The 17,174-nt window shown below is 34.8% G+C and overlaps 1 protein-coding gene across 1 annotated transcript; it reads right to left on the bottom strand.

The window, feature by feature from the left end:
- Window positions 1-208: 208 nt before the first annotated feature.
- Window positions 209-5,185, bottom strand: LOC108669380. The gene is made up of 6 exons (XM_018156696.2): window positions 5,028-5,185; window positions 3,797-4,036; window positions 3,345-3,471; window positions 1,735-1,843; window positions 1,017-1,133; window positions 209-658 (listed from the first exon to the last, which is right to left on the bottom strand). Exons 1-6 carry the CDS (start codon window positions 5,074-5,076, stop codon window positions 359-361), a joined length of 942 nt encoding a protein of 313 aa, XP_018012185.2. The 5' UTR covers window positions 5,077-5,185; the 3' UTR covers window positions 209-358.
- Window positions 5,186-17,174: the final 11,989 nt, after the last annotated feature.

Raw genomic sequence — 17,174 nt, forward strand, 5'->3', positions numbered from 1 at the left:
TAACTTAAAATTACTTCCTTAAACCTGCATTATGATCAATCAACGTCATCTGAAGAATGTTGTTTGACACTGAAAATTTAAATCAATGGATTCTCGGGTCATTAATCGCACGTGTAACACATACCTGTACCTATATTATGTACACGCAGTATATATGCATATATAACATATATAACACATACCCGTAGATATATTATATATCATGCATGAATATCTTCCGTGCAGGCAAATTACGGTAAAATAACGCTGTTAAGGCGTTTATTTCGTATTAACAACTTTCAATCCACGTTATTTCATTGTCGGACGCCTAGTGGGTTATGTCTAGACATATACTGGTTAGATGAAGAAACAACAGCATTCAAACATCATCGCAATTTTTCAACAGGCAGTACCGGACTTCGCCTGATTTTTCGTCAGTAAATTGACCACCGTAGCTGCAGCCCAGGCTGATGTCGAGCTGTGCCTTTACTTTGGCTGGCTTCATCCTCTTGACCAGCACCAGCGCCACGAAGCTCACCACGCCCACGACCAAAAGTTCCCCAACAAAGTGCCACGTAAGTGTCATAAGCTCGAGGAGGAGGTAGAAACCGTTCTCTGTAGGCCAGCTTCCGCCGTTCATATCGAACAAGATAAAGTCCAACTGTACAAATAGCCCACCCTGGGTTGGGAGAAGAATGTTCTGTTATAAATAGGTTATGTGCACTAAGATTCAGTTTTCTGTCGTCGTTGCATAATGTTTAACCTAGAACCACCAACGACATAGTAACCGTGTTGAAAGCTGGTTTATATTTTGAATGGCATTCATTTTACATTTTTACTGAATATAAAAATTTTAAATAGAAGTGCATATCTTTGTTTTGTCTTGATCATTAATTTTTGCGTAGTCGAAGAGTTGAAATGCCCACGTAAAAATGACGCTATTTCAGATAAAAGTAGTAATAATTTCGATGACTTGTGGAATTTAAATTACTGTACAATAGACAATACTAAAAGTGAATTTGAGCTACAATACTCACTGCGTAACATAACCAGAAGGCGCGGATAACTGGGAACAGCGGCTTGTCCAAGTTCTGGGACTCGATGAACATTGTGACCGCCATGAGAACCCATACAATGTTCACCTGCGTGTGTACCTGTTCATACATGAGTTAAGTTATCAATGAAATAATCCCATATTTTAATCAATTTGTATGATTGCTACTTTTTGCAAAGAAACAAATCTTAGTTATCGTTATATTAAAATTTTATCTTGTTGAGAAATCTTATATTGTTGGTTTTGTATTTTGCCTTATTTTAGTAATTTGATTGCCCTAAAGAAAATTGATTATTCAACGAAATTTATTCTGAAGTTGCGTAAATTTTTAAGTTAACGCTCGGCAAAAGTTGAGCGAATTAGTAAACTTTTGCTCATATTTTAAGCAACTTCCCAATGCGTCTTAAATTTCAGTTCTCCATTCTTTGTTCGACTTTTTCCCGAAGTTTTTATTGAGTTATTCTCTTGTAAGTGAATCATGTTTTGACAACACACATGTTCAGCGTTGTAGTGTCGAGTTTGAAAAAAACTCATTCAAAACATTGTCATTTGGTTTCAAAAGAAATCTTAGATATTAGGAATATTTTGACTAGTGAAAAGTATTGACGTGCCTGTTTGCCTAGATCAAAACATTGTCATTTGGTTTCAAAAGCAATATTTGATATCAGGAATATTTTGACTAGTGAGAAGGATTGCCGTGCCTGTTTGCCTAGAGTGGTAGGATGAAGGACGTGGTTGTACGCTGTGTAGGCCATGATCAGGTACGAAGATCCCGACACGAAGTACTCCATACCATCGATCACGGGATACCTGGAAGATTTAATTTATTAGTATTGTATTGTGCACATATTGCATCACATTCACTTCCAAGCATTACCTATTTAGTGAACATTATCAATCATGAATGATAAACTTGCAAAAAACTATTCGTATTGCAAAGTTGATTCCATAAGCCTAACGGCGGCTCGGCGAAAATGGTTATCTTCTGAAAGGTGAATGATGAAACTTGCAGCTGGAAGGTAAGAGGAGCTTGAATATCTGTACAGGTTGTTGAATAAGTTGAAAATCTTCATAGCTGCTACGTGTGGCATAGAATGATTGAGTTATGGTGTCGCAGCTCAACCACTCTCATTATGACGCTGTTCGTTCCTTTGTGTAATGAGATTTGAAAATTCAAGCTGAGACCTACAAAATTAAAATAAAACTAACCGTTTTTCTCTCTTCATCTATCATTTTTCAAGCCACTGAGTCATAAATTCATCGACTCAAAGTATTAGAATATTCATAAGTTGCAAAATTTACGTCGTTATACATATATTTTATTAGTTCAGTTTCATATAGAATCCATGACGCTCCATGGAACAAATTATTGTTTATTGTCAAAGCCCAAGTTTTCAGTAGAAATTTATTCATCGGAAATGCAATACAAATGGGCAGACTTATACCTCGGCCAGACGGGCATTGCTTTTCAAAAAATTTTCTTTCAAGTCAATCTTTGTGACCATTCAATTTCCTGAGCGTGCCACGAGGGCTTATCGGCGAATATTCACTTAATACTAAGTATCATTTTTATCATTCATAAAAATTTTTTTTAACTCGTTGTACTGTAAAATTGTTTTATAATCGTACATTATAAGGATTAGCATGTGTTATTGTTAAATCTTGTTATAATCATGCATGGGTGTCCTCATTATCACAATTCGATTGTCATAATGTAAATCTATGCTGGAATTCATGACTCCGGGGTCGATGATTTTAACGATTCAAGTATGGCACAGAAAAATTACTATTGGTGTATCAAAATATTGACACATTTTCCCTGCCACAGCACCAGCAGAAAACGGACGTAACTTTGATACGCCAAATTGGCAGGCCTAAATGGGGTCAGGACGACACACACAAGTGCAAGAAGTGCACCACAATTTGCACAACATCTCACTCATTTTTAGCGCATTTTCTCATTTATGAAAAAATGCACTATTGTGCTCGCCATGTCCGTCTGTCCGTTATGTTATGTCCGAGTTATATTTATGAGAGTGTGCGTGCACAAAAGCATACCGATAATGTTATAGTGTGCGTGCACCAAAGCATACCTGTCACTCATTTTTATGAGAGTGTGCGTACACAAAAGCATACCTGTAATGTTATAGTGTGCGTGCACCAAAGCATACCTATAATGTTATAGTGTGCGTGCACCAAAGCATACCTGTAATGTTATAGTGTGCGTGCACCAAAGCATACCTATAATGTTATAGTGTGCGTGCACCAAAGCATACCTGTAATGTTATAGTGTGCGTGCACAAAAGCATACCTGTAATGTTTCAGGATGACGACGATGGGAGCCAGGGCCACCTGTGCCACCATGACCACGTGGATGAGGTCCTCTCCGAAGCGCATATCAGTTACGCCCACGTGCGATATTGCGGACTGGCTCTCCACTGAACGCAAATTAAGGAGCCTCAATTACAATTATTCTGCATGTGCGTGGTACAAACGAAGCCAAAAGAATCGGTAATTATTGTGACTGCACGATTATCCTGAGCTATTCCTATTAAACTTTTAGGACCGGGGTTGATGAATTAAAATAGTTTTTTCAACACTCAACTCGTACCTGATAAATCAGTTCCTACATGACCTTCACTTACGATAGGTTCTCCGACAAATATTTTAAAATTTACACCCTTGTTCTAGTTACGTCAATTCTAATTGTAACTACTGCCAACTTTCATGTTAACCTACGGTTTAGATCTATCATTCACTTACTTATTATAAGCAGAACACTCAATAAAAAGGTGACAAGAGCCTCAAGGGGCAACCCAGGGCAGAATGTGCTGGGGAACAGGTAGCTGCTGACGAAGGGTCGCCCTCGTGAGCCCAACAAGGCGTACTCCCTCTTGCAGAGGTAGTAGCGCTCGAAGGTGCAGTACAACCACCGTAGCCCTATGAGGTACTGCATCACGCCTGGTACAATGTGGCCTCCGAAGTGCTCTGGAAGTCCCAGTTCTGCCGTGCAATTAAAACCAGATGTTCACTACCAACTCCAAAAGTCCCCTTGTGTTGAGTGATGTGAGAGGATCAATTCCTTCATTGCCTGATCACTTTCCCATTGAATTTGGCTCATAGCGGTTTCTCGCGTGAGTAAGTGTTACTAGCAAGGATGTATTGCACTTTATACAGATTTTGCTTTGGTCTCTACCCTTTAATTACTGTTACTCCAGTAGTTACTGGATACCAGAACATGCTCATACACCCTTCATATTTACTCATTACATCTTCGGCACGAAGCGTTCAAGACCACAAGAGACGAGCTTGTCGCAAAAGGCTTGAGGCATCAACACTCTTGACGCTTCACCAAGCCTTCTTGCGCATGCCATCATTCTTATCCACGTAGTAAATAATCGAATAAAATTTATATATGTATATAATCTGATAATTCATGCATATTTGAAACAACAAAAATTTAAAATTTCAAGCCAATATTTTATACCAAAAATGAAAAAGTACCCTAATTATTCTTCTTTAATTAAAAGCATACTTTTTATTAGAATTATTTATTATTACTTTATTTGAAACAACAAGAATTTAAAATTTTAAGCCAATATTTTATACCAAAACGAAAAAGCACCCTAATTATTCTTCTTTAAATAAAAGCATACTTTTTTATTCGAATTATTTGTTATTACTTTTAATGTCATGTTTTTATATTTCCTTAAATACAAGACTATATGTCAGTCAACTATTCCTTGCAATATTTAATAATGCAGATGCACAAAGACAATATAAAATAAACTATAATGTTGAATACCTACTAATACAGTAAGACTTACTATTGAAAATATTTCCTTAAATAAGAGACTATGTCAGGCATCATATTTCCTTGAATAAGAGGCTATGTAAGTCAACTATAACATGCAATATTTAATAATGCAGCTGCACAAAGACAATATAAAAACAAACTATAATGTTGAATACCTACTAATACAGTCCGACTTACTATTGAATAGAGGATCCGTGTGGTTATGGTGGTGCTCCATCGCCTCCATCTTGAAAGCGGTAGTGCGGTCCACAGGTGCGGTAACAATCGTTCAAAATCAAAAGTTATAGCAAAGAAAACTCAAGTAAAAATGAATGGATAATAATGTTTATCTAACGTGTATCTGTGAGAACAAATTATTATTTATTACGCTCAACCCACAATGAATGACTGGGTAAAAGTTCAAATTCTTTGGCCGAAGTAAAGAATTCCGTTTGAATTCGGATTAAGTGAATAAATAAGAGGGAATTTCTCAGACATTTTATCGATGGTAAATATCATTCGTTCTTACGCAAGGAAATTATGCAATAATAAATAATACCAAATAATTTTAAACTCGATACGAACAAAAAAACGTAAATATAAAGCTTGCGGAAGTCTATGCAAGTTTATGCTTAATAATACTTGTAGTAATCAAAATATCTACGAAGTCTCTTATAATTTTGCTGTTGTGTTGACAGAATCGTGCTGGATTGCCTAGCTTACTTTACTTTACTTCCAGCCTTCTTATTTACTGATGTACTACTATACTGTTGTACTACTATACTGATGTACTACTATACTGATGTACTACTGTACTGATGTACTACTATACTGATGTACTACTATACTGATGTACTACTATACTGATGCACTACTTTACTGATGACTATACTAATGTACTACTATACTGATCTAATACTGATGTACTACTATACTGATGTACTACTATACTGATGTACTACTATACTGATGTACTACTATACTGATGTACTACTATACTGATGTACTGCTATACTGATGTACTGCTATACTGATGTACTACTATACTGATGTACTACTATACTGATGTACTACAGTACTATACTGATGTACTACTATACTGATGCACTACTTTACTGATGACTATACTAATGTACTACTATACTGATCTAATACTATACTGAACTAGTACTATACTGATCTACTACTATACTGATCTAACAACTATACTGATCTTCTACTATACTGATGTACTACTATACTGATCTACTACTATACTGATCTATTACTATACTGATGTACTATACCGTACTGATGTACTACTTTACTATACAGATGTACTGATCTACTGATGTTAGGTTACTGATTTACTTCCACGTTTGTCTGTCGTATGCTATCTCCGATGCAGTACGTCCATAGGCGAGAGAACGTCTCGTTTCTCTTCATTTTCAAGCTCTCATATCGCAGTCGCCTATATGAGGGCGCTTGTAACTATCATCACAACATGCGGATATATAACAGGCTTATCTCTTCACAGTTGAAATTTTGACGCTTGTCTCGAGCTTTTTTAATATTCCTGTGAAGGTTTAATTACACATTAGTTTAAAAAATTACTCACAGTTTTTCACAATTCTTGCTCATTTGGAGTCAGTTTTCTAGAGCACACAGATTAATTATGATATTAGTAGTTCAGTTGAATGTCTATCGGAATAAATGATCCGTAGACTAATGAAAGTTCTGTTCAGTTATCACGGCCTCCACAAAACCCATAGTTTGCACTGAAATTGAATCCACTAACTACGTAGGTGATTAAATGGCATGAGTGCGAGACGTGCAGTGAATGGTTGACTACTCATATTGCCGTACGCTTTACTCATATTGTCGTACGCTTGACTCATATTGTCGTACGCTTGACGTACGCTTGACTCATATTGTCGTACGCTTGACGTACGGTTGACTCATATTTCCGTATGCTTGACGTACGCTTGACTCATTGCCGTACGCTTGACTCATATTTCCTTACGCTTGACGTACGCTTGACTCATATTTCCTTACGCTTGACGTACGCTTGACTCATATTGCCGTACGCTTGACTCATATTGCCGTACGCTTGAGTCATATTACCGTACGCTTGACTCATATTGCCGTACGCTTGACTCATATTGTCGTACGCTTGACTCATATTGCCGTACGCTTGGCCGCACTCACCGCTGGGATGGACTTACCTGCCGAGACGCTCAGGTCGATCTGGCGCCCGAATCGTAGTAAAGTCCTACGATCAAGACCATGACCTTCAGAAGTGCCCTTGGCTCGCTATATGCATGGGGCTTAGAATATTATACATAACATGGTTGGAAGAACTCTAGGTGTACTTCAATTTTGCTTACAATTAATATGATGATAGTTAGATATAATTTGACATATTGTGTCAAATTTTTCAAATTTTGTCAGTGACATATCATAAAATCTAATGCAAAATTTACTAGTCGGTTTTATACATATTAGATGACATGGTCAAATTGGTAATATACGAAAGATTTTTATTTGTTTTTTATTCGCTATCTCCCAATACCAGTACAGTTTATTCGCTATCTCCCAATAAATATCAATAGACTGTACCGGATAAGCTCGTGCAAGTTTTCATTATACTCTTAAGTGAGGCGACATACAAAATTATGCGATAATAATTCAGCCAAGCATTGCAGAATGTTCTTAATTGAACTTTATGTGAGATAGAAATAAATGAATATGTCTCGTGATGTTATTAATTCTCATGTAGATAATCCAAGATCCTCATGTACATAAAATACAAGTAAAGATAATATCCCTGGTAAAATAATGGATTGTTTTGGGCATTTCACCAAACGAAATAGCTCAATGATCGAGAAACAACCAATTCAAATGAAAAATTGCCTACCGCCTATATTTTAGGTCATGTATATGGCGTCAAAATAACTTTACTGTGCAAGATTGATTTCATATTGTGACGTGAAAAATTTGATTTGTGGTATTTAGGTCGCTGCCCGTTCTCAAATGACGCAAAAGGAACTAAAAAGTAGGATACATTGAGAGGACTTGACCTACGCCCAACACCCAACTTCATGTAAAAGGTCAAGATTTGCATAGCAACAAGCCTGTGCTCAAATCCACGGGGTTTTAACTTCAACGTCTTAAGGTAGGTCAACTTTTTCTTGTCTTATTTGTTGTACGAGTGAAGGACACTTTAGAGGAAATGATTTCAGATAACATGCCCTGCAATGTGTTTAAAATTATAAATGAGAAGAGTTGCACCTCGTTTGGAAATTTTTTATGTACATTAAGTAAAGTCATGCATCTATCACATGTCAATCAAATTCAGCGATCCGCTGATAAAGGGATTAAAAAATTAATTTTTAAAAATATAAGATTACTTATATTTTCTGAACTTTAAGCTTTGAATTTGATGGTAAAGTTGACGCTGCTAGTGGGCCACTGATCTAAATCATTGTTAAATACTTAGAAGCCTGTCATTGTAGGACTGGCTTGATTAGCATATGATTAAAATCCGGAAATAACTGAATTTTATGGAAATAGAATAATAAAAAATAATTTACAATGGACATGAAATCAAATTTAAACATCAATCACATATTTTTGCATTATACTTCTTGGTTATAAAAGGCTTCGAAATGCCAATTATAATAAAAAGATATAACTCAGTATTCACGGCAGTGAGTGACAGAGAGCGCATTGTCTCATCGACGGAAACGTGAAGTCACGGACGGACAGACAGACGGACGGACAGACAGACGGACGGACGGACAGACGGACATGGCGAGCACAATAGTGCATTTTTTCCATAAATGAGAAAATGCGCTAAAAATGGCCCAACAACAAACTGCTAGGGGCGCCTGTATGGAAAGTGCATATCCAGAGGAGCAGCGTCTATTGTCCTCTGCGAAAATACTGACTGGAAAATATTTTTGAAGAAAGATAAATATTAATTTGAAAGTCTATTTTCCTGAACTGCACACTTCATCACATTATACGTTTTTCTATATATATATATGAGTCAATATATTCTGCATTTAACTGAAAAGCATATTAATAAAGTGTCTATTGATTACTGATAGCGCGGTATTGTTAAATACCGAGAAATCATTAATATGAAAGCGGCTTTCAACATGGATTGAAAATTGTTTATTAAAGCATTTATTAATGCAGAGACAAGCTTAATAGGAAATTTCGTTGGGAAAATGCAAGATAAAAGAGCATCGTGGGCCTAAGCATTGCTGCAACGCTCGTGAATCATTGCGGCAAAATAATATTTAGGATCCTTAATTATATAATAACTAATTAATAAACACTAGTGATGATTGATAGAAAAAGGAAAAGCCATGAAAAACACAAGTCTTATATGAACTTGAATGCAATTTCAACGGATGCCCAATATTTTGTAGCAGAAAACTCTATATCCTGCAATGAGATTTACACTCCTTCACTCCTGACGAGTCGTTGAAACTAAGCTAAACTGTATAAAAGAATAATTGAAAAGGTCTACCTGGCTCTCTGGTCCTCAATCGACATTATTTTACTTCGAATTTTTTTAAACGGAGTCTTTAAGATTTAAATTTGAACTCCAGACAACTTCGTCACGTACTCCCGACACAAACAAGGTGGTTTTGTATCACCCGACGCAAAAAATTGTTTCGGATGATGCAGTTGAAAAAAATTGCGCATTTCTTCCTGGACAGATATTACACGAATCTGTTTGTGCAGCCAATATTGTTTTTGATGTATGTTAACAAACAAAATTTCTAAATTTATCACAATAGATTAAACCTGCGCATACAACGATGTGGGTACCGCTATGAAAGTCCCCAAAGTATTACATATTTTTGTCTTTGGTGTTACAAGGAGAAGCAACTTGCTATATAGTTTACAGAAACACTAGTCTACAATTAGATATTTTTCAGGAAAAAGACGAGTTGCAATATTAGTGAACTAATTGTCAGAAAATAAAATTTATTCATAGACCGTTTTGTGAAGATCTTGATGCAATATAACAACTATGAGGGGCAAATGCTTTAAGCGTATCACAGTAGTTATCATATAATGCTTTTTTCGTGGTGCAGCAAAAAATTATTCAGTAAAAAGACTTGATTACAAGATTATTATGACATAGAAACATGAAGGAAATACGGAAATAAAATGGATCTGAAAATAATCTGAAGTCTACCTTTTAAATTTGTTGAAGAACTTGATGATGCAATGTGAATGAAATCTGTCAGCACACAAACAAGGATTAGGGAAATAGACTGGAACGACCCATCGCATATATAAGAGCAGCTGTTTGAAATGCAGCATGATATGATCATTAGACAAATTTGCTCCTTATGAACTATTGAGATTTCAATTCTCATATTGTGACGTTGATTTTTGTAAACACAATCAATCGCCGCGCTAACTCTGCAAACTCGTCATTGCNAATGTTACTAAGAAATACATATGTTCAGAATAAATGTTACTAAGAAATACATATGTTCAGAATAAATGTTACTAAGAAATACATATGTTCAGAATAAATGTTACTAAGAAATACATATGTTCAGAATAAATGTTACTAAGAAATACATATGTTCAGAATAAATGTTACTAAGAAATACATATGTTCAGAATAAATGTTACTAAGAAATACATATGTTCAGAATAAATGTTACTAAGAAATACATATGTTCAGAATAAAACTTAAAGTGCATATCCAGAAGAGCAGCGCTTATTGTCCTCTGCGAAAATACTGACTGGAAAATATTTTTGAAGAAAGATAAATATTAATTTGAAAGTCAATTTTCTTGAACTGCACAGTTCATCACATATACGTTTTTCTATATATATTTGAGTCAATATGTTCTGCATTTAACTGAAGAGCATATTAATAAAAAGTGTCTATTGATTACTGATAGCGCGATATTGTTAAATAACGAGAATTCATTAATATGAAAGCGGCTTTTCAACATGGATTGAAAATTGTTTATTAAAGCATTTATTAATGCAGAGACAAGCTTAATAGGAAATTTCGTTGGGAAAATGCAAGATAAAAGAGCATCGTGGGCCTAAGCATTGTTGCAACGCTCGTGAATCATGGCGGCAAAATAATATTTAGGATCCTTAATTATATAATAACTAATTAATAAACATTATAGTGACGAATGATCGTGGGTTAACAGTATTACAAGCGTTGATTTTAGTTACGAAAAATATCTCTAGTCCGATAATGAAAAAGCCATGAAAAACACTAATCTTATATGAACTTGAATGCAATTTCAACGGATGCCCAATATTTCGGATCAGAAAACTCTATATCCTGAAATGAGATTTACACTCCTTCACTCCTGACGATCCGTTGAAACTAAGCTAAACTGTATAAAAGAATAATTAAAAAGGTCTACCTGGCTCTCTGGTCCCCGGTCGACATTATTTTACTTCGAAATTTTTTGAACTGAGTCTTTAAGATTTAAATTTGAACTCCAGACAACTTCGATCGTCACGTACTCCCGACACAAACGAGGTGGCTTCGTACCACCCGACGCAAAAAATTGTTTCGGATGATGCAGTTGAAAAAAATTGCGCATTTCTTCCTGGACAAATCTTACAGGAATCTGTTTGTGCAGCCAATATTGTTTTTGATGTATGTTAACAAACAAAATTTCTAAATTTATCACAATGGATTAAACCTGCGCATACAACGATGTGAGTACCGCTATGAAAGTCCCCAAAGTATTACAAATTTTTGTCTTTGGTGTTACAAGGAGAATCAACTTGCTATATAGTTTACAGAAACACTAGTCTACAATTAGATATTTTTCAGGAAAAAGACGAGTTGCAATATTAGTGAACTAATTGTCAGAAAATAAAATTTATTCATAGACCGTTTTGTGAAGATCTTGATGCAATATAACAACTATGAGTCAGTCCGCGTCTGTTATAACAACTTTTCTCTTTCGTCTCTGTCGTGTGAACGACAGCGAGCTTAATTGAGATTTGACGAAAACCATATTATGCGCCTCTGAATTTCAATGCTATTTGACTTTTCCGATGGTTCTTATTGGTTATGAAACTCATTTATTTTGTATGTCCCATCCAGTTGTTGGCTGACGCCATTATTCGTCAATCCACAATAAACTTCAACGCTCAGTACCTCCATGCCTTCTCATAAACCCAAACCTACTCATTTAATTCTGCAATTAATATTCAAGTGGAGCAATCGGAAAAAAAGTTATCAATTTCAGGAAACATTTCGTACACATCAGGATCCCTCAGTGTTTTTCAGAAGGGCGATTTGAATTTTCGTCTCATTTCTTACAAAGTTATTGCGACCCAATTAATAATGCCCCTAAGAATTAAAACACGGAGAATTCCTCTATTTGTATTGGAATTCAATTAATACATTAAGCTTCTACGCGCATTCCTGCTGTACATCCGCAATCAGCAGCCCAGCAGCATTCCTCTTCTCACAATTCGTTTGTCAGAAAAGTTTTACTGATACCGAGTGCACCAGTGACGAGTTTAATTACTTTCTATAGAAAATTATAATAAATTTTGAGGAACTAATTAATTTCCTTGAATTCAGTTATATCATGAATTGAATGACTGGAAAATGGGGTGGACCAAACAACTTTGATTTTGTATACCCTGATAACAGCAGTTTTTTCACACTTGACAAAAACGTATTAGGTTTATGACTAGTGGGGGACTAAAGAAATAATTTATAAATATACACTATGAATGTAATTTTCACAGCGTGCCAGCAGCAAAGTAAAAATCTCGCACGAAATTATTCATGACGATATTTATATCAAATACCATTAAACTGGATTAATTTCCAGGAATATGTTATTAAATACAATTAAACTGTAGTAATTTCCAGTTTTTCGCAGATTCTTTTTCGCAATTTGCAATAAATAAAAATGTATGATACAAATTATATTCAAGTGAGCTTTTGGAATGAATAAACAATAATATTAAAAATTATTTAATTAGATAATGTAAAAATATTTAAAAAGGCTAAAAAATAAAAAAAATATTAAAAATGGCTCAATACAATTGTAATAGAATTGATTTGAAAGATTGAAATAGATTTATAATGATAATACTGAAATTAATGACTGAAATAAATAAAAAATGATAGGCAAGAGTATTGAAATGAGTGATTTCATAAATATTTAGAAAACTTATTGGAGTGAATAGTATAAATAATAGTGTTTCAATTATGTAAGTAATACATTGAAATGAATTATTTAAATCAAACTTTCAGAATCCTGAAAAACGTCACGAAATTAATCATTTACGCAATCATTGTAACGCTTCGACAAAAATCATATGGCAGGAGTTTTCAGTCATTGGAACCTATGGTATCAACGGATCCCTTGTGAATCAAGTCACGAAAAATTCAAGAATCGGCAACAGGCCATGGGCCTATTTCTTCGGTGCCGACACTTCTATTCTATTCTATTGATAGAATTTAAAGCTATAGATTTTCACCTGGATTGTGTGGAATAACTGTAGATTTTTTTCGGAATTTTTAGTTTTTTGATGAATAGGGTTGAGAAGGCATGCATTTTTATTAAAGTAACTTATGGATTTCTCTTATGAATATTTATAAGAAAGTGAATATGTTAGATATGAATTAAGAAAAAGTGTGAAAATGACAAGTTTTAAATTTTTGTGGAGTTCGAGGAATGTACGACAGAAAGGGAATAATATTATGTTTGAAATCGAATATAGGCCCTGGTTTAAACCGTTCCATCTTGGGCAATCCATAACAACGTAATTTGATTCATCTCAAATCTTGTTCAAGCCTGCTGATGTTCACACGACAGAGACGTGATATGTTATTAAATATTATTGAACTGCGTTGATTTCCAGGGATATGTTATTATATACCATTAAACTGCATTGATTTCCAGGAATATGTTATTATATACCATTAAACTGCATTAATTTCCAGGAATATGTTATTAAATACCATTAAACTGCATTAATTTCCTGGAATATGTTATTAAATACCATTAAACTGCATTAATTTCCTGTAATATGTTATTAAATATCATTAAACTGCATTATATCCAGTTTTTCGTAGATTCTTCTTTGCAATTTGTAGTAAATAAAAAAATATGATACATATAATACTCAAGTGAGCTTTTGGAATGAATAAACAATAATATTGAAAATTAGTTAGATAAATAATGTAAAATATTAAAAAAGGCTAAAATATAAAAAATATTAAAAATGGCTCAATAAAATTAAAATAGTATTGATTTGAAAGATTGAAATAGATTTATAATGATAATACTGAAATTAATGACAGAAATAAATAAAAAATGAAAGGCAAGAGCATTGAAATGAGTGATTTCATAAATAACGTAATAATTTAGAAAAATTATTAGAGTGAATAGTATAAATAATAGTGTTTCAATGATGTAAGAACTACATTAAAGTGAATTATTCAAATCAAACGTTCAAAATCCTGAAAAACGTCACGAAATTAATTATTTACGCAATCATTGTAACGCTTCGACAAAAATCATATGGCAGGAGTTTTCAGTCATTGCAACCTAGGGTATCAACAGCTGAGAATCAGAGATCGTTTCTATTTTCAATCCTTTTTTATTATCAATTATTACAGTTTTTTGGTAAATTAACCCATGAGTGAGAAACTTTGAGCGGTCGGAACACAACTTTACTCATCTCAAAAATATCTAAAATTTTCCAAAACTATTCGAAACAAAATCGAATAATTCTGCATATATGATGAATTCTGTAATACTGATTAATTACTGAATATGGATGAATTCTGTAAACTGAATAATAATTCTGAATACTGAATAATTCTGTAAATATGATGCCCGTCCGTTTCTTGACCGTGCATCGAATCAGCTTACAATCGAACGGTCACTCGTCAAATGATAGGCTTGCAAGAGTATTGAAATATAGGTTACGCTCTGTCAATGCAGAAGTGATTTCATAAACAACGTAATAATTACGAAAATTTATCGGAGTGAATAGTATAAATAATAGTGTTTCAATTATGTAAGTAATACATTAAAGTGAATTATTTAAATCAAACTTTCAGAATCCTGAAAAAAGTACCGAAATTAATCATTTACGCAATCATTGTAACGCTTCGACAAAAATCATATGGCAGGAGTTTTCAGTCATTGGAACCTAGGGTATCATCAGCTGAGAATCAGAGATCGTTTCTATTTTCAATCCTTTTTTTATTATTAATTATTACAGTTTTTGTTAAATTAACACATGAGTGAGAAACTTTGAACGGTCGGAACACAACTTCACTCATCTCAAAAATATCTAAAATTTTCCAAAACTATTCGAAACAAAATCGAATAATTCTGCATATATGATGAATTCTGTAATACTGATTAATTACTGAATATGGATGAATTCTGTAAACTGAATAATAATTCTGAATACTGAATAATTCTGTAAATATGATGCCCGTCCGTTTCTTGACCGTGCATCGAATCAGCTTACAATCGAACGGTCACTCGTCAATGAACGATATATTTTAGAACACAGCTATACTATCTGAAACCCAACCTTAGACGCTGTGAGCTAAAAGTTACGTAATTTAACGATACCCGAAGTCATATTTGATGCGTGGCATTTGGATGCACGGCAGGTTTTCATGTAGTTCCCCTGACAAACTGTGAATCAGAGACAAGCTGTGACAAGCCTGACAAGCCTGACGTGCCTGACAAGCCTGTGAATCTCCTGACAAGCAATGACAAGCTAGGCTGATTGGTGGCAATTCCGTTGTTCGCTGCTTACAGTTCGAGCTGAAGTCAGGGTATGAAGAAGAGTTTCGATGTAACATTCAGTGGTCGACGATCTTTTACCTTTAGGCTATTCGCTCCCTTGTATGGCGGTGTAAAACCCAGGCGTTCCAGTCGCGGCTGATTGGTGCAAAAAATTGGAGGTGCGCTTGCCATAAACTTTACACAAAATTGGCACATATAACTCGAATTTATGGCCTTAAATTACAGTACTGAAACGGCGTAGCAACTATGATCCAACACAAAAAACTTCAAAGTAACTCAACGAAACTTCTGCTCAACTTGGCTTAAAAAATTACCAGTTAGACGTCGCGTCTGACTGGCAGCAAAAAAATCTCTACGTAAGTTAAAAATTGTGTCATTAGATTTTGCATAAGGTAAAGAAAGACTTGGATAAAATACATGTTTTTGCTCGAAGTCTGCGGAAAAATTGTTTTTATTTAGAGTTCCGGATATCTATTTTGACAGCTCGTTACCTAACAATTTTTTTGGAACGTGCTGATGCATGATATGATGATGTGCTGATGTACGATATGATGACACCTTAGTGTAAAATCTCATCAGCTTTGAAAATTCAAGCTGAGACCTACAAAATTAAAATAAAACTAACCGTTTTTCTCTCTTCATCTATCATTTTCCAAACCCCTGAGTCACAAATTCATCCACTCAAAGCATTAGAATATTCATAAGTTGCAAAATTTACGTCGTTATTTATATATTTTATTAGTTCAACTTCATACAGAATCCACGACGCTCCGTGAAACAAATTATTGTTTATCGTCAAAGTCCAACTAAATTATCGTTAGAAATGAATTTATTCGAAATGCAATCCAAATGGGCAGAGTTATACCTTGACCAGAAGGGGCAATGCCAATAATTTTTCTCTCAATATAATAAATTTTCTCTCATCTCAATAATTTTTCTCTCAAGTCAATCTTCGTGACCATTCAATTTCCTGAGCGTGCCACGAGGGCTTATCGGCGGATATTCACTTAATACTTAGTATCATTTCATAATCTTGTTATAATCATGCACGGGTGTCCTCATTATCACAATTCGATTGTCATATTGTAAATCTATGCTGGAATTCATGACTCCGTGGTCGAAGATTTTAACGATTCAAGTATGGCACAGAAAAATTACTATTGGTGTATCAAAATATTAACACACTTTCCCTGCCCACAGCACCAGCAGAAAACGGACGTAACTTTGACACGCCCAATTGGCAGGCCTAAATGGGTCAGGACGACACACACAAGTGCAAGAAGTGCATCACAATTTGCACAACATCTCACTCATTTTTAGCGCATTTTCTCATTTATGATAAAAACGCACTATGGTGCTCGCCATGTCCGTCTGTCCGTCCGTCTATCCGTCTGTCTGTCGGTCCGTGACTTCATGTTTTCGTCGACGAGAAAATACGCTCTCTGTCCTCACTGCAGTGAGAACTGAGTTATGTTTATAAGAGTGTGCGTACACCAAAGCATACCTATAATGTTATAGTGTGCGTGCACCAAAGCATACCTGTAATGTT

This window comes from Hyalella azteca, unplaced genomic scaffold, assembly GCF_000764305.2.
Source record: "Hyalella azteca isolate HAZT.00-mixed unplaced genomic scaffold, Hazt_2.0.2 contig17635, whole genome shotgun sequence".
NCBI lineage: Eukaryota > Metazoa > Arthropoda > Malacostraca > Amphipoda > Hyalellidae > Hyalella > Hyalella azteca.

Bases quoted from the DNA above. Each gene is read 5' to 3' on its own strand.
- LOC108669380 (XM_018156696.2), bottom strand. From the start codon at position 5,076: ATGGAGGCGATGGAGCACCACCATAACCACACGGATCCTCTATTCAAT. The intron at 4,037-5,027 runs GTAAGTCGGACT...ATTGCACGGCAG, and splicing joins CACGGATCCTCTATTCAATA to AACTGGGACTTCCAGAGCAC. The intron at 3,472-3,796 runs GTAAGTGAATGA...ATTTGCGTTCAG, and splicing joins GAGTGTTCTGCTTATAATAA to TGGAGAGCCAGTCCGCAATA.